Genomic DNA, 23,797 nt, shown 5'->3' with positions numbered 1-23,797 from the left:
ATCTCAATGCTTCGGAGCACCTAGGCCCATGAGTCACAACTACTGAAGCCCTTGCACCTTAGAGCTTGTGCTCCACAACAAGAGAAGTCACCACAATGAGAAGCCCATGCACCCCAACAAAGAGGGGCCCCCGCTTGCCACAACTAGAGAAAGCCCACGCACAACAACAAAGGCCCAGTGCAGCCAAAACTAAAGTTTTTAAAAAATCTTTTCAATACGTTGGTACTTGGTACTTGGGAGCAGAATCATATGCTCTCAATATAACTCAATCCCTTCATCTCAAAATAGTTCCACTTCCTATAGTCCCAATTCTGATCAATAGCATCACCCAGTCTCTTAAATTTTCTCCTTCACCCATATCAAACCTGACATTAAGTCCTTCACCCATATCAAACCTGACATTAAGTCCAAAAAAAGTCTGCCATTTTTATATCTTTCACTTCTTATCTATTCTGTCTTCCCTAATGCTTCCAACTAGATTTGGGTCCTCAACTCTCATCAAGATTATTGACATTATCTCTTATGTATATTCCTGCTTCTTGGCTTAGTCTGGCATAATCCATCTTTCACCCTACAGCCAGAGAAAATTTTCCAAGTATGTATCTAATAGCATTGCTCTTTCTCTAGCTCTCTTTAAAATTCCTCAGGACCTAGAATGATGGTTTCTAGGCTTTGAGATTCATTAATCAGTATCTTCCCCTTTTAAAAGTTGTACTGATATTGCTAACAGCAGACACTTCTCAATTTGAATTGCAATTACTATCTTTCCACTAGACTGGAACTTCCTTGAGAGCAGAAACTTGCATTCAACAGTATTTACTGAGGGTCCAGTATGTACACTAGGTGCTGGGATAATGTAAGTAAAAACAAACATGGTTCCTGCCCTCAACTGCCCTTATAATCTAGTTAGGGAGACAGGTATCAAACAAGTAACAAATTAATGTAAAACTGCTACTGTGACAAGAGCTAAGAAGGAGACACACACAGTGTATAGAGAGCTTAAAATAATGGGACATGAGCCCATTAGAGTTGGGGAGAGAATTTTCAGAACTGTTGATTCAGCTGGGTTTTGAAGAGCAGACAACTAAAAGGTAAAGAGGCAAAGAAGAAAGGGAAGAGAACAGAGGGAAGAGCATAGATGAAAGCCTTATGGTAGGAGAGAACACAGCAGGAAAGGATACCACTGGGGCTAGAGGTGAGAAAGCAAGACATTCATGGTACAAAGAGACAAGATCACATGGGGCCATATGTTGGTTTGAGGAATTTTATCTATCAAAAGGCTGTGAGGTTTTTAATTAGGATATAACTAGTTGAAATTTGAAAAGACCCTTCTGGCCCTAAAACAGCACTTATCACACCCAAAATCTCAAAAGTCTCTCAAGAAAATCCCCCTTTTAGGCTTTTCTCTCCCATCTTATCTAGTATATGTACTTCTCCAAAACATACCCATGGGGGGGAAAAAAAATTCCCACCACCACCAGATTCCAAAGAACAACTCTTCATAGGACACCCAAGTATTTCTCTTTCTTGGACTGGACCCTTCTCCAAATTTTCTATCTCCCCTAAAAAGGAAGCCAGTTCTCATTCAACCCAATATTTATTACCCAACCAGAAAACTTACACCTATATTCATCTAAAAGAATGATACAAATGAATTTACAAAACAAAGTCACAGACATAGAAAACAAACTATGGTTACCGAAGGGGAGAGGGATAGATTGGGAGATGGGGATTGACACATATGCACTGCTGTATACTAAATAGATCACCAACAAGGACCTACTGTATAGCACAGGAACTCTATTCAATATTTTGTAATACCCTATAAGGGAAAATAATATGAAAATGAATATATACATATAAATAAAATATTATATACAAATAAAATGTTGTTGTTGTTTAGTTGCAACATCATATTTTACTTAGGACTCTTTTGTAGCCCCAGGGACTGTAGCCCGCCAGTCTCCTCTGTCCATGTGATTTCCCTGGCAAGAATACTGGAGTGGGTTGCCATGCCCTTCTCCAGAGGATCTTCCTGACCTAAAGATCAAACCCATGTCTCCTGCATTGGCAGGCAGATTCTTTACCACTGAGCCACCTGGGAGGCCCAAGATAAATACATACATACATAAATAAATATTTATTTATTTAAATGTAATTGGATAGACCAAAGTTTGTTCATTCAGGCTTTTCCATAATATCTTATGGGAAGACCTGAACAAATATTTTGGCCAATATATAGCTGAATCACTCATCAAGTGATGGACACTTGAAACTAATCAACTAACCAACTAATCAACTATAGTTGATATCATAAATCAACTATACTTCCATTTAAAATATATATATTCAATTACTTAAGATGAATTTAATTAAAATAAATACCAACTTCATATTTGCTTAGCTTACATGATTCTGAAGCTTTTTGCCAATCAAAATTGAACAAAAGTGAATAGAAGTTTCCATCAGCTCTCTTTCTTCCCGATCTGCTTAGCTTTGATTTCCTTTTCTTACAGGACTTCTAGGACAACTTTGAAAGGAGTGATGAGACAGGAGTCATGCTTTAGTAGGAAAGTTTCTCACCATTAAGCATGATGCTAGCTCTAAGGTTGTATTAACTTGACTAAGTTGCAGAAGTTCTCTTACATTCCTAGTTTGTTAGAACTTTTACCTTGAATGAGCGTTCAAGGTAGACACTTTTCAAGTGTTGCTTTCAGTCGATCTGCCCTGGAACTACTAAGCAGCCTAAGATGTGAGGCAAGGTAGGTAAGAAAGTAAGTTATTTAGACAACTGTTCACGACAGGTGACTACCAAAATACCTCAATACTGTGTGTGACGGGGGGCAGGCAAAGCCAAGACACATGAGTACACTGAGCATCGGAGCCCCAAAACGATGGAAAAGCCTGGAAATTTAACCAAGAACTCAATGAAAGTACCAGTTGCCTTTAGAAATATGTCTTCCTGTGCTCTAATCTTTGGCAAATAGGAGCCTGGTGAATTAACCGTTCAAGAGGTAGCCAAAGTCGGGCAGGACTTAGCAACTTAACAACAAAAATTTAAAACTCAGAAAAGTATTCACACACAGTAGGCGTTGGCTCAAAGCCAGAGACACACTCACTCCCAGGGTGGAGCTCCGCGGAATTTTCTTGCAGGGACAGGAGAAAGGGTTAATGAATAGTGTTACCATATTCAACACTGATAATTTTTTTTCCTCAGTTGTTTTTACAACATCTGCTTCTCTTCAAACTTCTCTTTAAAATCACAGATTTTTAAAAAACCACTACCGATACAGACTCGAAACCTAATTTGGAAACCAGCTACTCTGATTGCTAATTGGATAACCTTTGGCAGGCAATTAAAATAAACCCTCGGCCTGCGTAGTCGTGGAATTCAAACAAGAAAATGTAGAAATTCAAACAAGAAAATGTGCTACTGAAGAGAAGCACAAACGTAGAGCGTCATTTCTTCTGCACCCTTTCCCAGGTAGGTCCCTGCCAGGGCCACGCGTTAGGCGAAGGCTATCCGCCTACCACTTGAGAGTAGGAAGCCTACGATACTGCTCAGACAGACGCTGAGAAAAACAGAGGATGTGCCGCGCGACTGCGACACAGGAAGGTTCTTTTTTTTTTTTAAAGCGCCGCCAGACTCCAGATTCCAGCATCGCCGGGATTTGAGAGATCACGCCCAGGACACAGGGCGCAGCCGCGTGCCCGCCTTTCTCGTCACCCGATCCGAAACCAGTCTCTCCCTTCCTCTCCACCACGCCCTTAGCCCAGTCAATCCTAGACCCGGCATGCACCGCGCCGACCTTTTCCTTCCAGCCGACCCCCACCTGCGGGCGCCTCCAAATGACAAGCGGCGCGGAGCATTGTGGTCCTGTGCGCGAGAGCGAGGATGGAGGCAGGAAAGAGAAAGCAAAAGGCTTGGGTGAGCCGATAGGGCGGTCCCCGCGCACGCGCACGCGCGGCGACGGGGGTGAAAAGGGGCGGTGCCTGGTCTACGGCGAGCGGAGTGGGGCGGGGTCGCGCGGCCTTGGCGGGGAGTCTGCGAGCCCGGAGGGGCGGGGGGTGGGTGAGGGAGCGGGCGGAGGAGGAAGTGTCATGGCGTCGGGCCGTGGAGCTTCTTCTCGCTGGTTCTTTACTCGGGAACAGCTGGAGAACACGCCGAGCCGTCGCTGCGGAGTGGAGGCGGATAAAGAGCTCTCGTACCGCCAGCAGGCGGCCAACCTCATCCAGGAAATGGGACAGCGTCTCAATGTGTATCCTTTCTCATTCTTGGCCTTCCGCCGCTCACGCCCTGTCCCTCTCACTACTCGCCCGGTCGCCGGGCCTGGTGCCCCGCGAACATGGCGCCGTCGCCTCTGCCTTTGGCTGGGCCTCGGCCGCGCAGTAAGGGAAGGCAGGTTCGGGTTCGGAAGGCCGCGAGCGACCGGCGGAGGGGTGGAGGAGGAGGGGAGACCGGGAATGCGGGCCGGGAGGCTGCGTTGTGTAATCTGTTTGGGGCCGCGCGTGGTGGTGGCGGGGGATGGGAGTGCCGCCCAGACGAGAGGGGACTTTTAGGGATTATCGCAGAAAAGAGTAGGTTGCTTCGACTTCTCCTCTGAGAAGGGCTTGAGAGCTAGCTCTCCTCGCGAATTTGATGGCGGTTCTCGTACCTTGGGACCGCACGAGAGGTCTTTACATTCTTGACAAGGTTTTGTGTGGGTGTGCGCGCGCGTGTTTCAACTCTGATTTGGGGTTTAGTCAGCCGTAGCCATTGATCAATCCTTCCTGGGCTCGTTGAATTTCAATGTTAGAGCGAAATGCTAGGCATTTGTTGTTACTGTTAGTATTGCCATTTCGGTGTGGAGCCTTTTATAACCGCCAGCCCCCACCCTACCATCCTGTGGGTATTTATTTATTTATTTACTTTGGGGGATTTGGTTTTGAGTGAACGGGTGGCGTTGGAAAGGACCGTAGATTGGATATTTTCCTTCAAAATTGTTGTGGAAAGAGATCTTGTTTTTCTCCAATATTTCCTAAATGTTACGTTCCAGCTCTCAGCTTACAATAAACACTGCGATTGTTTATATGCACAGGTTTTACATGCACCATTCTTTCACCAAATTCAGTAGATATGTAAGTACTATTTTATTGTACTATATTATTGTTTGTTTTTACTGCAACCAAATTTTAAGGGTCAATCAATAAGTAGGAAGGAGTTGGTCGTGGATTTTGCTTCTGTATTTAGTGTTCCAAGTTAACAGTGAAGGTGAATGGGTTGATAAACATTTTGCTTCAAATGCTCGGTTTCTGGTTCGTTGGTTTGTTAGTTTTTTAATTTGGGATGACAAGCTGCCAGGCGCTGTGTCAGGCTCTGCCGGCTCTTTTGAGCTGAGAGATAAATCAGAAGCATTTCTTTTCTCAGAGAGTGTTTATTACATTTGTATGTATTTAAGTTTTATAGTCAACATTTAAACAGTTTCAGATAGTGATGTACAATGTGATGGGGGAAACGCCGTCATCTGGACGCATATTGTTTGAAATAGTGTGAATTGGGCTTAGTTTAATTGCAACGTTGTTTTATAATAATCCTTTGAAAGAAGTAATGTTTAGCAAAAGTATTTCACTTGTTAACACAAGTTATCAAACGTTATTTATCACAGTTTAGCATTAGTTGTCTACTTCAATTTTTGGTAATTTGAATGTGTCTTGCTTCAGACAAAACTGTTGTGTGTGTATATAATTAGTTTGAAGTACATCTTACCTTCCAGTACTAAGGTACTGATTTGGAACATATGCTGTAAATCTTGTGTGTCACAAATTGAGTAGTGGCTTTTAGTTGCAATTTTAAATTATGAAACAGGGCAGTTGGATGTGTGCTCTTTTCAGAGAAATATGCGTACTGTGTTATACCTGTTAACAAAGAAAACTACATATCATTTAGAAATACTTAACTCTAAGGTAAATATTTTACCTTATTTCTCACCATGTTTTTTGCTCACAGCTATTATTTTAGAATGTTAACTCTGAAAGGTGTGTGGAAAAATTGACCATGGAAGACTTCACGCATTGATTGTTATTAGACCTTTTAAGAAAACAGTTTTTGAAAAGGTTCTTTTTTTGAGTTGTAAGAAAGGAAAAGCTTCATACTTTAGATTGATTCCTGTATTAATCTCTTCTGATCGTAAATCTGACTTGGTTTATCAGATTGGCATATAGGTTTATCTTAAACACAATATACATTTCTTATATACATTTTGATCTCTTGCAGTCTCCATAGCTTCTATTCTTCATCTTTTAAATCTGTGTGATTCTTGTTCTGTTTTTATTTCCCTAGTTATTTCTTGTGCATAGTACTTAGATCAGTGATAGTGTTGGGAAGAGAGAGGAAACCTTTTTGGTAGTAATATTTAGATTGAAAGAAATAGCATTGTTATTTAAATTGTCTTCTAAGGCAGTAGTGAACTGATAAATACTAATATAAATATGACTTAAGTAGCCCTGGAAAATACTGGCAGGAATCACAAAATAGTTGTGGAAGTTCTTTGTGTGGCTGCAGATGGCCATTTGCTTGCTTTTCTACTTCAGTAGTGATTTCACTACAAGACAACACTTCTCGTTTTGAACCGTCCCTCTTTCATAATTTGTCTTTATGGCCTGTTTGGTATGCTTTAAAGCAAATGCTTACAGCCAAAATTCACAGCTGTAACTTTAAATTGACTGGTGAAGCCCAGGTCGCTGGCATTCTAACTCTTGTTATTTTGTTTAAATGCCGTCATTTAATAAGAAAGCCAAAATACTCATTTTTATTACCCTACTTTCTGTCTTGTGTGTGTATAAAGGCAAACCTCAGTGTTGTACGGAGTTGTTATTAGCAGAATAATTGAAATCTGATGTTAGTTTCTGTTTTGAGAAGTAAATTGCACTCTTTATTTCTAACCATTGTCTTTTTTACCTTTGCTGTTATATCAAAAGTGGTTTTAATATTTGTGTTGGTGCACTTGCAACAATTGCACAGCCTCACTCTTTTATCTTTTTTCCTATTCTTTTAGGGTGAAGGGGGTGGTCTCAAATTGAATGTGAGTCACTTTTAAATTCATATTCTGCCACATTATTAGGAAAAGTTTTCTTATAAAGTTATAGTGGAATGTCATAGTAAACTTTAAAAAAGCGTGAGTCATTACAAAGTAAATTAAACACCATTTGGTAAATTAAACCATAACAAGCTTAAATTTAAAGATGTTAGTGACAAAATATATCCAATTTTATAATAAATATGCCTTCATTATATTATAATATTTATGTGGCTTTATTTTTTCTCACATTGACAAATTTAAAAGTAAAAAATCCCCTAAAGGTCAAGTTGCTCTTGTGTTAAAAATCAGTGTCAACAGTGCTGTCTTTCATCATTGTCGGTTTCTCTTTTTAGAAGGTTGGCTTGCTATCAGCAGGAAATGAGTTTTATATGTAACCTAATTACATAAATCTATCTTTTACTCACTAGATGCAGTAAGATTTATGTAATTAAGATTAGTAATTGAAGAATGGCCTTGCTGGATCAAGCTCAAGATGAATCTAGTAAAGTGTATAAAAAAAAGCCCTGGAACCAACAGTGCCTCCAAAGTATATCCTGTGGGAGAGCATGCTCCCCTGTGTCAGCCATAGAGCACATATTGACTCAGCTTCTCCTAGGAACTCTGTTCATTAGTTTGTTTGGTTAGTCAAGCTTACAATGCACTTGTTTCTTGTATTAATACTAAGTCTCATGAGTTCTCTTAAGATGAGGTTGTAAAGAGCACACTCTTAGTATTTTTATTGGTCATTGTTTAGTTTCCTAGCATTTCTCCAGTTCATGGGGTCATTTTAATCTTCTCCTTACTTTCTTTAGTTCTGTTGGCCTCTTTCTTGAACTGCAGCAATTGAAACATTATAATATGCCAAACTGAAATGTATTTTAGTTTAAGATATCAAATACATGGTTAGTTAAGCACAGTATTCAGAACTAACGATTTTTGACCTCTGAGAATGTGTCGTCACTGTCATATCTGAGTTTCATTAAATAGATCTAAAATTAGTCAGCTGATAAGCATAAAGGAACTTGTATTTGCTTGTGCTGAAAAATGATTACCACTTTTTGCTTTCAGTCTTAATTGTTCTCAGTTGACTTGGCTCTTGACAATAGATAGCACTTGAAAATTTAAAGATGTTCTTTCTGCATTCTTTTCCTCCTCTGTAAAGACTGAAATGATTTAAAGGAAAGCCATTCTTATAACTATCTAGAAAGTTGCCCATAGTCCTGATTGTTTGTCCTATAATAAAGCATTCTCCCATTCTGATTTTTAATAATAATCTTTGCATCAAAATGTATTCAAGATGACAGGGCAGGGCTGTCATATGCAGAATCTTAGTTCCCAGACCAGGGATCAAACCTGGGCCCTCTGTATTGGCTGCCAGAGTCTCAACCACTGGACCACCAGGCAAGTCTGGTGCAAGATTTTTTAAGCAGTAGATTTCATCCAATTTACACTAACTGTTGCTTATTTATACTCAAATTGCTCATCAAATCACCAAAAAAAATTGACATTTGTGAAAGAAAACCAACATTTTGGTAGAATTGGTTAGCTAAGGGTTTTGTTTAAATTTTTATTGTGAAAGCTATAAATTTCTCTCAAACATAGGCATGTGAATAAAGTTAAATGTAAAAATTCACCACTACCACCTCTCAGCATTCAGGCTGGAAGGTAAGCACTGTAAGGACAAGGGGTGTTTGTTTATTTCTTTTCTTTTTTGACTGTATTCACCATTACCTCACATGAGATAGATATTCATCAATGGTTTGTCAACAGAATGGATCAAATCTTGTTGCTTCACAGGTGTGTTGAATGAATTCTTCTACATTTTCTTCTATATACATTCTCCCCCTTTAGATACATTTAAAGTGTTTTATTGTTTGAAAATTAACAGACACGTGCTAAATGAAAATGGTAGAAAAGGGGTTATGATAAACCTCCCTCCCATCTAAGTGTCTGAGCCCCTGGCCCTACACCATTTGCTGTTCATTGTTTTTGTGTGCCCTTTCAGAAATACTTTTTGCTTGTGCAAACATTTGTGTGTATCTTTATCAGCAAAAGAAAGGGTTTTTGTTTGTTTTTTCACAGGCATTGGATCCAGCACATAGCAGCAAATATAAAAACATACAGAATTGGACTGATCCTAGTTGGGGACAGATGTGGCTGTTTCTGGAGAAGTAATTTTTAAGGTGGCACTAGAAAAGGATGGTATAGATTTACCTAGTGGTTCTCAGCCAGCGGCAGTTTTGCCCACCACCCATTTAACAATGTTTGGAAACATTCTGGTTGTCACAGCTAGGGGAAGGGGTACTACTGATACGTAGTGAATAATAGAAGCCAGAGATGCTGCTAAACATCTTACAGTGCACAGGGTTGCCCGCTAAAGCAAAGAGGTACCTGGTACAAAACGTCAGTAGTGCTAAGGTTGAGAAAACCATGGGTTAACCTAAAGAGTTAAGGAGACTAAAGCTATGTTATCCTTACTAGATTAATTTTGAGTGTTTGGTGAATTTTATATGTTCTAGTAAGAAATTGCCTATTCATCTGGTAATTCCTCAAGGACCTTAAGAACAAAGATAAATTTGTGATCTTTTTCTAATTTGGGGCTTTAGGGAAACATTTTTGATATTCCTAAAATTTAAAGTTTAAATTTAGTTTGCCTTTCTGTGACGTACTAATGTGTTCCTTAGCCTCTTATTTGAGCTTTTTGTGAGTTTCTTATCATGTTAGCAAATATTTTAGTAGTTTGTCTTCTAATTTTGTTATGGTGGTTTTTGACATAATTTTTTTTTGTTATTCAAACATACCAGCCTTTAATTTTGCTTTATTTCATTACTTTTATCTGGAGATAAGTGTCTACTATATTCATTTACTGTTTTCATGGGAAGAGTTTCTTGGGCTTTTGTGTTTGTTTTTCCTCCTTAGGTTAATTTTGGTGTGTTGTTCTTAAATATTTATCTGAAGTTGGTTACCCTCTTATTGCGAATAAGGAAGAAAAGAATCATAAAGGTTAAACACTTTGTCTGAAGTCACACAGCAACAGAGTGACAGAAGCAAAAATCTCACCCAGATCTAGACTCCATTGTTCATGCAGTTATCACTATTTCTGCCTCAAGTGTCTGTTGTTAGGAATCTTTTCATAGCCTTGACATTTATCACTGAAAGCAGTACATATAAAACTTTTGCATTGTGCCAGTTGTGATTCACCAGCTTCCTGCATGGGAATTACCAAAATGTTCCTTTAAAATACGCTTTAGTGAACTGTATCTTAGACCTGTGTAATCAGGATACTTGTGGTGAGACCTGGGATCCTCTCTCTTACTGTTAAGGTAACACTGGTGTCTGCTAAAGTTGAAGATTGTTCATTTTAATTTTGATTTCTCCTCTGTGTCTCATAATCCATTATACAGTCAGCCCTCTGCATCTGTGGGTTCAACCAACCGTGGATTGAAACTATTTGGGAAAAATTTAACGTTTCCAAAAAGCAAAACTTGTGTTTACCCCACACCAGCAGCTCTTAATATTTACATACGAGTTGCGTTGTATTAGGTATTATAAGTAATCTGGAAGTGATTAAAAATATAGAGAAGGATGTGGATAGGATATATGCCAATACTACGCCATTTTATATGACTTGAGCATCCATGGGTTTTGGAATCTGTGGAAGGGTCCTGGAATCAGTCACTCCGGTGGCTACTGAGCGATAACTTGTACAATGGCCATATTTTCTGGGAGCTAAATCAGCATGTATTTCAGTTCCTTTAGCTGCTAGAATAAAATGTCTTTGAAATCTTAGTGGTTTCTTTTAGGATTGACTGGTGTGATCCCCTTGCAGTCCAAGGGACTCTCAAGAGTCTTCTCCAACACCACAGTTCAAAAGCATCAATTCTTTGGCGCTCAGCCTTCTTTATAGTCAATTCTCACATCTGTACATGACTACTGGAAAAGCCATAGCTTTAACTACACTGACCTTTGTCGGCAAAGTGTTGTCTCTACTTTTTAATACACTGTCTAGGTTTGTCAAGATCTTCCCTGTAGCTCAGATGGTAAAGAATCTGCCTGCAATGCAGGAGACCTGGGTTCGATCCCTGGGTCAGGAAGATGCTCTGGAGAGGGGAACAGCAATCCACTCCAGTATTCTTGCCTGGAGAATCCCATGGATAGAGGAACCTAACGGGTTGCAGTACATGGGGTTGCAAAGAGTCAGACACAACTGAGCGACTAACACACACACACACACACACACAAGGTTTGTCATAGCTTTTCTTCCAAGGAGCAAGCATCTTATAATTTCATGGTTGCAGTCACCATCTGCAGTGAGTTTGGAGCCCAAGAAAATAGTCTGTCACTGTGAGCATAATTTCACCATCTATTTGCTGTGAAGTGACAGGACCGGATGCCATGATCTTTGATTTTTGAATTTTTCGTTTTAAGCCAGCTTTTTCACTTTCTTTCACCTTCATCAAGAGGTTCTTTAGTTCCTCTTCACCTTCGGCCATAAGGGTGGTGTCATGTGTATATCTAAGGTTCTTGATATTTCCCCTGGCAATCTTGATTCCGGCTGTGCTTCATCCTGCCCGGCATTTCACTTGATGTACTTTGTTCTTGTATTCCCTGAAAATTGCCAGTTGGGTCCAGAAATTTGATCAGACTCATGTTAGATCCCTTTGGCAAGACTGCCAGTGCTATTACATTCTTCAATCGGGACACTCCTAATGTCTGGTTTCTTTTTGTGGTGTTGGCAGCTGTTGATATTCAGTGCCTCGATCCTTTAATTCATTGATACTCTTAACTCATTTCTTCATTTTTAAGTTGTAATATTTTTTATAGTGAAATGCTGTGATTCATCTACTATTTGGACACTTGCTGGTACAAGTTTATATGGGAAAGGTAGAATAAATACTTGATTCTTGCCCTGTGTTTACCACCTTTGTTGAGATAAAATCCCCACACTGTGTTTCACCTTTTGAAAGTGTACAATTCAGTGGCTTTTGTGTACGTTCATGAAGTTGTGTGCATCAATTTAAGAAATTGTCATTACCCCAGAAAGAAACCCCACATCCTTTAGCCATCTCTTCCCATTCTTCCCCCCAGCCTATTGGACAGTCGCTATAAATGAAATCATTCAGTCTGTGCTCCCTTATGACTGACCTCTTTCACTTAGTGCGTGATGTTTTCAGGGTTCATCTGTGTTGTGCTGTGTGTCAGTACTTGGTTTATTTTCATGCTGAACCACCATTGTACTGCATTTTGTGTGCACATTCACCAGCTGATGGAATTTGTGCCGTTCCTGCTTTTTGGCTGTTACGTTACCGCTGTGAACGTTTCTGTGGGTTTTGTGTTTCTACATAAGTGTTTTGAAACCAGAACCATATTTTGGTTGCCCTTGTATTTTCCCAGGAGAGGAATTGCCAGAGCATATATAATTCCATACCCATATAATCTGGAATAGTTTCCTCAAATATTTTGTTATAGCAAGACATTCCAGGTTCATCTTGTACTCTTCCTTTTAATCTTCATTCATGCTTAGTTCTGCAGGTAACTTTATTTGTATTGTTCACTTGAAAGTGAAAGTATTGGTCGCTCAGTCCGACCCTCTGCAACCCCAATAGCCCGTCCAGGCTCCTCTGTCCATGTAATTCTCCAGACAAGAATACTGGAGCAGGTGGCCATTCCCTTCTCGAGGGGGTCTTCCCAGCCTAGAGGTTGAACCCAGGTCTCCCGTATTGCAGGCAGATTCTTTTCCGTCTGAGCCACCAGGGAAGTATTGTTCACTGAAAGTTGAAAGCGTTAGTCACTCAGTTGGGTCCTACTCCTTGCGACCCCATGAACTGTAACCCACCAGGCTCGTTTGTCCATGGAATTTTACAGGCAGGAATACTGGAGTGGGTTGCCATTTCCTCCTCCAGATGATCTTCCTGACCCAGGGATGGAATCCAGGTCTCCTGCATTGCATGCGGGTTCTTTACTGTCTGAGCCTCTGGTGCTTATGTTGAAGTCTCTGAGTCATTTTGTTTGAAGTTCTCTTGAAGATCATGGAAACAGTATTGTCTGATTTCTTGAAGGATAATAGTTTGTGCCCTTTATCCCCAAGGTCGGTTTGGGGCTGTAAAATACTTGGCTCTTGCTTTCTTTTCTTGAGTATCTTAAATTTATGTAAACTTTTTTCTTTTCTGGTATAAAGCATTGCTGGCAGTTTGGGTGGTGGTCTAATTTTCTTTCTTTTTTTTTTTTTTTTTGCCTAAGTAGCTCAGGAGTTTTTTTTTCCCTTTAAACTTAGTAGTCTCAGTACAGTGCGTTTTTGTCTTGGCTGTTCTAGGTTGATACGATCAGATGTGTGATGTGCTCTTGGAATATGTGGTTTCATATCCTTTTTACTTAGGTTTTATGTTACAAATTGGTTTTTTAATGTCTGTTCGGAGGTGAGTTAGCTTTTTGGTGTTTTTTAATTGTGGTAAAATATAGCATAAATGTGACATTTAAGCCATTTTTAAAGTGTATTAGTTCAGTGGCGTTAAGTACATTCACATGGTTGTGTAGCCATCACCACCGTCCATCCATCTCTAGAACTTTTTTATCTTCACAAACTGAAACCATTCATTAATCGAACTTCACATTTCTCCTTTCCCTCAGCAACCACCATTCTACTTTGTCTATGAATTTCACTCTTTTTGGTACCTCTTATAAGTAGACTCTTCAAATATTTGAACTTTTGTGTCTGGCTTACTTCACTTTACATACTGTTTTCAGGATTCATCTTTGTTGTAACATGTGTCATAATTCCCTTCCTTGGCTAAAGCTGAGTATGTACCACAAATTGTATCACAATTTGTTGATCCATTTTAATCTGTCACTGGACAGATGTATAGGTATTATAAACATGAGTGTACAAATTGCTCAGTTCCTTACTATCAGTACTTTGGGGTATGTACCCAGATACAGAATTACTGGATCACACTGTAATTCTGTTTTAATGTTTTGAGAAACTGCCATCCTGTTTTCCCCAGCACCAGCACCATCTCATATTCTAGCTAGTAATGCACACAGATGTTAGCTTCACATCCTCTAAGGCTCACTCTTTTCTGGTTTTCTGATAATAACCATCCTCATGGGTGTGAAGTGATTGAACTTTTGATTTGCAATTTTCTGGTGACTACTGACGTTGGACACCTTTTCATGTGTTTATTGGCCATTTATATGTATTCTGTGGGGAAACATCTATTCAAGTCCTTTGTCCATATTTTAGTTGGGTGTTGTTACTTTATGTGAGTTCTTCATATACTCTAAATGTTAATCCATTATCAGATACATGATTTGCAAGTATTTTCTCCTATTCTATAGGCCAACTTCTCTTTTTTCCCTAATGCACAAGAGTTTTTAATTTTGTTGATGTGCAGATTACCTATTTTTCTTTTGCTGCTTGTGCTTTTGGTGTCATATCAAAGTAATCATTGCCAAATCCAGAATTAAGAAGTTTTTCCCATCATCTTCTAAGTTTTATAGTTTTAGTTCTTACATTTAGGTCTTTGATCCATTGTGAGTTAATTTTTGTATATAGTATAAGGTAAAGGTCTCGTTTTTTTTCATGCAAGTATTCCATTTTCTCAGTACCTTTTGTTGAATTTTTTTTTTAAGAAATTGTTTTGTTGCTGTTTTGGCCGCTCTGGGTCTTCATTGCTTTTGTGGACGTTTCTCTTGTTGCAGAGCACAGGCTCTAGATGCATGGGTTTCAGTAGTTGCAGCACGCTGGTGCTGCTGCTGCTAAGTAGCTTCAGTCGTGTCCGACTCTGTGTGACCCTGGACCACAGCCCACCAGGCCCCTCCGTCCATGGGATTCTCCAGGCAAGGGTCCTGGAGTGGGCGCCATTGCCCTCTCCGAGTTGCAGCAGGAGGCCTCAGCAGTTGTAGTGCTTAGTTGCTGCAGGCATGTGAAATCCTTCCGGACCAGGGATGGAACGTATGTCCCTGGCCTTGGCAAGTGGATTCTTACCCACTGTGCCACCAGGGAAGTCCCTGAAGTGTGTCTTTCTAGCAAGATTTTTGATGCTTAGGGACAACTCTTTATTTTTTTCTTACAGTGTCTTTGTATGACCTAGATACTTGTTATCGAACTCTTTTGAGAGCTTTAATAAGTAGATGTGCTTCAGGGGAGCTTTTCTAGCTTCACTGTTCCTTTGTGTAGTATTCAGAAATGTAGCAGGTTTCTTTTTCTGTTCTGGAATCCTTTTTCTGTGAGTCTTTGCTGAAGCTGCACCATTACCATTTTTCCTTAACTATGGTCATAGTCCCAAATTCTAAGCTGCAATACCTAGAACTAGTTGGATATTTGTTAATGAAGCATCTTCAAGGCACAGAAAATAGATAATTCTAGTTTTAGGGGACAGGGAGTGTTGGGACAGTTAAGGGATATGGGAGAAATAGCCTCACCAGCCTGTGGGACCTAAAGATGAACCCTAAAGATATATTAGAACAAGCTTCTTGACAATGTATTAGCAAATAGAAAACAGACTTGGAGTTCTTTGCTTCTGTTAGGGCTTTTTTTTTTTTTGATTAGGAGATTGAAAAGTAACAAAATGACTATGGCTTTTTCTTAAATACAGATGTATGCACAAAGTTTATGCAGTAAATTAATTACTTAAAGAATAAAGACAAAAATGATTTATTTGAAACTGACGGTGATCTAACCATTTTCGGTGACTTAACAATCACCTAAGCTTTTTGTTAATGCAAACTGACCTTGCCTCCGGCTATCAAGGTTGAAGCCAGCAATGAGAGTGAAGAGTGTCAGCAGCGAGAGCATCATGAGCAGGCGGGGAAGACAGTGGCCAGGAATGGGCTGGAGGAGGATAGAGAAGGGAGGGAGTCAGACTGAGAGGAAGAAATCAAAACATACAAAGGCATAGAAAAAGAGAAGTGTGGAAAAACAATTGGAGTGAGAAGAGAAGAGTTACAAGTGTAATCGTTAAAGTAAAACCAGTTGTTGTCATTTCAGTATTTGAATCTGTTTATTGTAATAGTTGTTAGGACTGCAGTGAACCCTTTAAAGAACTGAGTGTGTACAAGGAAGAAGATGAGCAAGAAAGGAGGGAATTTTAAAGAGCATGTTAAATCACTTTTTAAATTTAAAATCAACAGTAAAAATACACAACTGTTTTATTTTGCAACATAGTACACTTAATCTTAGCCAAAAGGCCTAGAAGCAATATAGTAATGATAATATTTGAGTCTTAATACACAGCTATTGTTTTATCTTGCAACATAGTACACTCACTCTTAGCCAAAAGGCTGAGAAGCGATGTAGTAATAATATTTGAGTCATACTAACTATGAGGCACTATTCTAAGTGCTTTACATATATTGATTCCTTTCATCCTCAGCACAGCTTTATAAGCAGATACTATTTCTCCCATTTTACAGATGCGGAAACTGAACCACAAAGAAAATAAGTAATTTGCCTAGGCTAGTCAGATAACAGAGCCAGGATTCCACTGAGACAGTCTGACTACTATGCTACAGCTGACTTCATCACCTCTACCTCCCCCTTTCCATCATTTGTATGGTATATTTCTGTAGAAATGTGTCTTGTTTTGAGAATGTAATATCCCCGTGAAATACTTGAACATCTGCTAGAGTGACAAACTCTGGACACTATTTAAAGATCAATTTTTATTATCTTTAGTTAGAGTACCTTGAGAAAATTTATTAAACTAGGTACCAGAGCACAGAAGATGGATAGTACATGGTCCCTGTCCCCAGTAAACTGAATCTCAGTTTGTAATTGGTCATGTGAACCAGCCAGGTGTTTACTCCAATATTGGTATAAATTCTTTGACTTTGAACCAAGTTTGGTAACGAATGTTTGTTGCCTTCAGAAGTGTGTTCACCTTTAAAAGCCACAGACCAACTAGAAATGTTGTCATTACTTAAACTTTTGGAGTTATTTTCATTTTAGTAAGCCATACAACAAAATCAGCTTTTCATACAAAAAGCAGTAGTACCTAGTTTAATTACCTTCCTTAGTCATCCTTAAAATTAAAGCCTCACATGGATATTCACTAAGTATTTATCTAAAAAGGTGTTTTGTTTTGTTTTGTTTTTACAGCCCTGATGGAGTAAGATGTTTGCAGGCAGTAGAGGAGGAAATGTGAGTGGAGTTAGTGGATTTCACCAGGAACTTTGGAAGAGTGTTGGCTATTAGTGTTGCTCTGAAGGAGAATGAGACTTGAACGCTATTTAGAGGGAGAACAGAAAGACTTCTGTTAGGCATGTGGGTAAATAAACAAGGAACCTACCCTGAAGATCAATGTTAAGCTCCTCTAATGCTTTTTTTTTTTTTTTTTTTAATTTTTGTAGAATTTTAGAATCATTCACTAGTACGTGTATTGTGAGTCCATTGAGACTATCTTCTAAGGTTAAGGACTGTGTGACTTGAAAGTTCTTCTTGCTATCAAGGTTTACAAAAAGTCTGAAAAGGATGGAGCTGATACTAGGAGTCCTAAGAGATTTTTACCAAGAAAAACTCATTGGAGATTTTCAGAAGTGCCTTTTAGGAAAGTTAAGAGAAATTATCTGGCAGTTAGGCAAACAGTTTATTAAGTTCAGCCTAATTTGACTTTTCACTTGAGCCTCTATGCTTCACTCTCTGACAGATAGTTCTAATATTTGAATTTTGGCATAGCCATTCCCCTTTTTGACATGAATGAGATAATAAATGAAAGATTGTGGGAAACTGAAAGTATATTCATTTTATTGGTTCTTGGATTTCATACCTTGGCATTGGCTCTTAGATTTTTATAATATTTGGAATACTGTGAAATTAATATTGGTGCCTTTATATGGATTATCCACATGTCATTCATTAAGTATTGTGAACAGCAGCTGCACAATGCTAGATAATGGGAACACAAGTGAATAATTTAGTCTCTGTGTTCAAGCTTCTTCTAGACTGGTAGGGCAGGCAAATACAATAAACCAGAATTTAGAGTACAGTGTAAGTACAATGGCAGAGGAATGTACTGTTTCCTGTTGAATAAAGAAGAGCATTTCGCTCTGATTCCAGAAGTTGGGAGGATGTGATCTTTTGAGATAGGTAAGCTGTTAAATAGCAAAGGAATTAATCAAACTAGATAACAGTCATAAGAAATTTTCAGTATGTAGAAAAAAATGACAGAACAGATGGAAGGTAATTGTCTATTCTAAGTTATCTTACACTTTTTACATCTTAGGAACCCCCCTGCCCTGGATCACTGCTATATAACTGGTATTTCAAGAATACTGACTAATTTTGGTATTGCTTGATTAAATCAGTTTAGTCTACATCCATGAAAACTAAGTATAAGTTGCTTTTTTGAGCATTCTCAATTTTTTAATCCTTCCTTGTCATTTTAATTTTAAAAGACTGAAATAAATTCAGTCTTTAAAAGACTGAAAGTCCAAGGTGGACTTACTCAGTCTATTTAAGGTAACATTATTTTTGATTGTTTAGAGCCAAACTCACTTAATTTTAGGTCTGTTTTAAAGATTTTTACGTAGTAAGACAACTTCATAAAGTCATTTTTACTCCATTTACTTATCTGCAAATGCAGTTGGATTAGAGAAGGCCCATTTCAAAACCAAAATCCAAGGATTAAGTTTTATGTCTCAGGAGTGATATTTGTAAGTTGTTTGAAGAGCTGTCAGAAGAAAGGGTCCATCTTCCCTATATCAAGATTTGTCTTTATTTTGACTACCCAAATCATGTAATGGGATTTTTGCCCTCTGTTCTCCTCCCGTCCTTCTTTTGGCATTGTTTCTGTGTAGGGATTGATTACCCGTCTCCACGCAATTAGATGTTCATCTCTTAAAAAATAATGTACCTGAATCTTGGCATTTAGAAATGATCCTTTCATGACTGATTTCTTGTATGGAATCTTAGAATGTTAGTAGAATTTAACATATGCCAGTTCTCTGACTCAGCAATTATTTGGTTTAGTACTAACTTTTTGGATAAATAATTGCTCAAAATGGTATTCTCTTAGTCAATATCTCTATAGTGCTATGTTCTTACATTTCTGTTTCTAGTAGATAACTTACTAAAGCTAAAACAAATTGATGATTTCTTTATCTCCAGTTGGCAAGGTTTCTACGCTATTGGTTTGTCTTACATGTTTATTCCCTGAATTTTTTAGGTACTTTTAATATTGCTTTATTGAAGTAATAGAGAAATTAGGTAGCAGTTTCATGTTCAGAATCCTCTTATTTTGTCTTGGAGATTTCTTTTTCTCTCTTAAGTAAGATGGTATAGCTCTTAACCAAACAATGAAGCATTGATTAAAAGAATACCAGTGAGTGGGGACTGCCTTAAAAGAGGGAAAATCTGACTATACTTTACCCACTTTCTTTTTTTCTTTACTTTCTTCCTTCCTTTCTTTTTAAAGAGCTTTGGCTTTATTATTTTGCTTTAGTTTTTTCCTCTACCTCCCCAGTGTGCACTATTATTGTTATTTAAACTTTCTTTAAAGTGTAAGTCTTTTCCTTTTAGATTTCTACTTTTTAGATTTTTACTTTGCAAGCAAGTAAAACAGATTTTATAGACTGAAGTAACAAGTTATATCTAATGAATAACTTTCTAAAAACTTATATCAATCTTGTCATAGCCCAGCTTCAGTTCACAGTGTGAACATTACATTCCTTTTTTGCATCCCCCCCCTTAGAAAGTAGAAGGTGTTCCCAAAATGTATGTGTTTTTAAATCACCAAATTTTGTCTTTTCTGCAGATGATATCACCTACTGCATTATTCTTGGCTGCAAAAGTAGAAGAACAGGCTCGAAAACTTGAACATGTTATCAAAGTAGCACATGCTTGTCTTCATCCCCTAGAGCCACTGCTGGATACTAAATGTGATGTATGTAAAAATTCGGTGTTTGGGGTTTTCTTTATAAATTTGAAACCTTTTCATCATTTAGACCTAATAAAAATGTAATTCAGTTAGTGTTGCCATCCCCTGCTGCTTATTTCTTAGGAAGGTAATCACTTAGGAAGGTAAATACCAGGAAGTGATCTGACAGAAATACATTTCATGTTATGTTTGCAAGGTTTTTATCTTTCTGAATCATTTAAGTCCTTGATTCAAAGGTACTTTTTAAGTGTTTCACGTTTTAGTCATTCTCACAGCATGATCAGTGATACACGTAGAGGGTACATCATATCACCTTAGACCATAGATAGATATTTTTGTAAATTGTCAGCAAATGAAGGAATAGAAAAATCTCTGGATTTATCTCTAGACCAGTAATTAGTCTTTTTACAAAAGTGTTCTATTATCAATACATATATACTACTGCTTTTCTTTGATACATAAAGATGCATTTTACTGTGCTTACATGAGTGGCATTTCAAAAATACTTTTATTTTCCTAAAGTATCTGGAGGGGAAAAAAACAGAATAATACTAGTTTCCAAACAGCGTGTTCCTCATCAACATTTCAATAGGCCTAGTTTCAAAACCCCATTTTTAAGTCTTCTGACATCTTAAAACAGAAGCTATGGCATTCTGGGCTTTTGAAATCCTTTTTCTAGCACTCCTGTGTAATTGAATTGCTTTATCAAGCACTTTTAACTACTGAATGACTACCAGTATTAGTTCAATTTGGATCAAGTTTAAGGTCCAGATTAAATATATCTGATTCTATTAATGACAAGTTTTTATCCTACATGTTGGATTTAAGAGACTAAAATATTAATGTGGCCATTCAGTATAGTGAATATGAGATTATTTAAAATTATTTCTTGTAGTTTCTGTTAACTTTACGAACTCAGAATTATTTCTTGCAATTACTTAGCGCATTGTTTAAATAATAGAAAAGCCTATGTTTTAAAATGAAGCTCAGTGATCTTCTCAAAGTGGGCATTAATAAAATTAAAGGTGCTTTCACTCTGAGTTTAGCAGTATGTCCTTACGTAAATGAATATTTATATATAATATGGTTTTCTTATCACCCTAATCATTTGTCATGATGTAAGAATGAGAGGGGAGAAAATTTTTCATACCTTTTCTTCCCTGAGTGATTACATTTGAATGATTTAGTGAAATTGAGGAAAAAGAGTCTCTATTTTTGTCCCTACAGGTGTACGGTACATTGTTTTGGCGTTTTATAGCTAAAAAAAAATCTTTTTTAAATCTAATGGTTTGAGGGTTTGTTTTGATTTTTACTTTTCTGGAGAGAGAAAGTTATTCTAAAAAATAACTCACTGACCAACTGTGGAAGTCAAGGAATTAAAACATGAAATATCCTGTAGTGAGCTGATGAGCCTTTTGTTTAAGGGCCAGTTTGAATTTGATCTTTCTTGAATTGGTGCTTCCTGTTCTTCATGGGACAATGTGCCAATGCCTAGGTAAAGTTTTGTCTTACAGACTGGAGATCTCTTTTTTTTTAGTTAATTTACCTACCCCCTTTTGTATTATTATCCTTAGATTGGTTTTGTTTTGTTTTGCTTTAACATTTCTTGTATTAGAAGTAACTGAATTTATCACAGAAAATAGGTTTTTTCTGTCACCCTCAGTTCATTTTCATATTTCCAAAGATTTTGTTGGAGTTTGTAATGAATCTGTGATTTAATCTTAGGAGATTTAACATTCCCATGGTCTAGTTGTGTTATGTTTATTTAACTTTTTGATATTATTATTTTTACCTGGCAGACTTACCTTCAACAGACTCAAGAACTGGTTTTACTTGAAACCATAATGCTACAAACCCTAGGTATGTACTTACGTCAAGTATTATTTGTGTGTGTGTTGTTCAGTGCAATATTCTAAATAAAGGAAAAGATTTCTGAAATAATTTTGTCATTGAAGAAAGTTTCATTTGAAAATACAGCTTGGAGCCAGAGTAATAGTGCCTGGTTCTGAGGAAACCATTTTTAAAATTTTAATTTCATTTAGCATTTAATTGAATGGTCAACATAGCTTTCAGGGTGATTTCTCATATTTTCAGATAGTTAAGACTCTGGTTCATTCTGGATTTGCATTGGGGAATAAAATGGTCCTTTAGGGCCGTCGTATATGTTTATAATGTTATAAACATCCAAGGCAGTCCTGCTATGCTAGAGCTTATGAATTTATCACATCATTTTAAATGTGACATAGTAATTTAAGTGTCCATCATCCTTGTTTAAAAGTTAAATTGTCTATAAGGTTAGTGCAACTTAAGTCATCTTTGAAGATCATTTATTCTAATCATTTACTCATGAGGAGATTGAGCTTTATGCAGGTGTGGGCTGTGTAAAGTCATGTATTACTTCTGGAAGGACCTAGCAGAGTGTCATGGGAAGAATATAGGCTTTATCGAGATCTGCACTTAAACATGTAGTCCTCTTTATTTACTTTGTAAACTTGGTCAGAGTTCCTTTACTTTTATCCTGTGTGTGCAAGGTGGAATAATAATTCTGCTTTAACACTGTGAATTTGAAGATGAAAGATAATATATTTTTAAAAATTGCTACATAGTATTTCATGAATAATCATTGTTTATTATTAGTTGTTTTTATCTTATTTATACTCAATTCCCAGATATTGAATAGAAGTCTAATAATAGTAGCTTTCCATTATGACAGATTTTTTTTTATTACACAAATATGTTGTTTGAAACACATATAACTTGTTGAAGGTTTTTATAATATAAAAAGATAGAAAAATGAAAGTGAGAATCTGGACGCAACTAAACAAGAAAAATAAAAGTGAAAATCTTTTTATTCTCTCCAAATCCAGTGATTTAGCATGTTACTGTTACTATATAAATTTGAGATTTGACAAGTATTCATATAATGAAAGTTGAAAGAAAAAACATTATTTTTAAAAGTTATTTTATCATGTAAAAGCCATCATATTCATATTACTGATGACAGATTCTTAAACACAGAATGAATAGCATTGTTTTAAGGGGCACTTTAGAATTTACAAGATACAACTCATGGCTAACGTGTAATTTTTGCAAGTTTAGTAACAGAAATATGAATAGACCACACAATAACTTTAAAAATCGAGATTACCTGCTTATTGGAATATTATTCCTTTACTACTTCTCATAGCACTATGAAACGACCTCCACTTCTAAGAAAGGGCAAAGAGAAACTATGCCCTACCTATCGGGTTCACTTGCTGTAACAGTTTTATTTTTATTAGTAATAAGATGTAATTACAAACTAACTGATTGAAACCCTTTGATCTAAGGTACACTGAGAAAATAAAAGGACTGTATCATTTAAAATTTTGATCACTTCTCCCACTGTGGCCCAAAGATTATATTTGTGAAAAATGTTCTTGTCACATCTTCTGAAAGAAGGAGTTGGAATATATTTAAGAAATATATTACACAGTTGAATTTCCTGCTTAAATTGTGGGGCTGCTTTAATAATTGTCATGATTGTAGTTTGTAATTTAAGGATAATCTCAGACTAATTGTAATTCAGAATTTTTAATACTATTTATCTCTAAGTAACATTTTCAGTTTTCATAATTGGAATGCTTTTCAAGATATTACTTCTTATGATTGAAGGTATAATAAATATGTCAGTGATGAGAAACTAACTTTGGATTTTTTTTAATAATGAAAAATTCACACTTACAGTTGTGTGATGAGTGGGATTTCTCAGGCAAGTATTGTAGTGGTATAAGTGATTGGGAAAAAAAGTGCTTTTCATTTCAGGTTTTGAGATCACCATTGAACACCCACACACAGATGTGGTGAAATGTACCCAGTTAGTAAGAG

General features: G+C 37.3%; 1 protein-coding gene across 7 annotated transcripts in view; it reads left to right on the top strand.

Moving 5' to 3' along the window:
- Window positions 1-4,058: 4,058 nt before the first annotated feature.
- The window catches only part of CCNT2 (cyclin T2), a 32,339-nt gene continuing 12,600 nt past the window's right edge, over window positions 4,059-23,797 (top strand). For 2 of the 7 annotated variants that reach the window (XM_043894076.1, XM_043894074.1), the window contains exons 1-6: window positions 4,059-4,259; window positions 5,037-5,118; window positions 7,035-7,061; window positions 19,808-19,936; window positions 21,730-21,790; window positions 23,735-23,797. In XM_043894076.1, the coding sequence (XP_043750011.1) occupies window positions 4,102-4,259; window positions 5,037-5,118; window positions 7,035-7,061; window positions 19,808-19,936; window positions 21,730-21,790; window positions 23,735-23,797 (520 nt within the window). In that variant the 5' untranslated portion in view covers window positions 4,059-4,101. Of the gene's footprint in view, window positions 4,260-5,036; window positions 5,119-7,034; window positions 7,062-15,165; window positions 17,197-19,807; window positions 19,937-21,729; window positions 21,791-23,734 lie in introns of those variants that run through there. The other 5 variants (XR_006339394.1, XM_043894075.1, XM_043894077.1 and 2 more) reach the window with 4 other exon arrangements.

The sequence above is a fragment of the Cervus elaphus genome, chromosome 33 (assembly GCF_910594005.1).
Source record: "Cervus elaphus chromosome 33, mCerEla1.1, whole genome shotgun sequence".
In the NCBI taxonomy this organism is placed as follows: Eukaryota; Metazoa; Chordata; class Mammalia; order Artiodactyla; family Cervidae; genus Cervus; species Cervus elaphus.
Note: the sequence above shows the minus strand (reverse complement) of the source record. Positions and strands in the feature narration are given on the sequence as shown.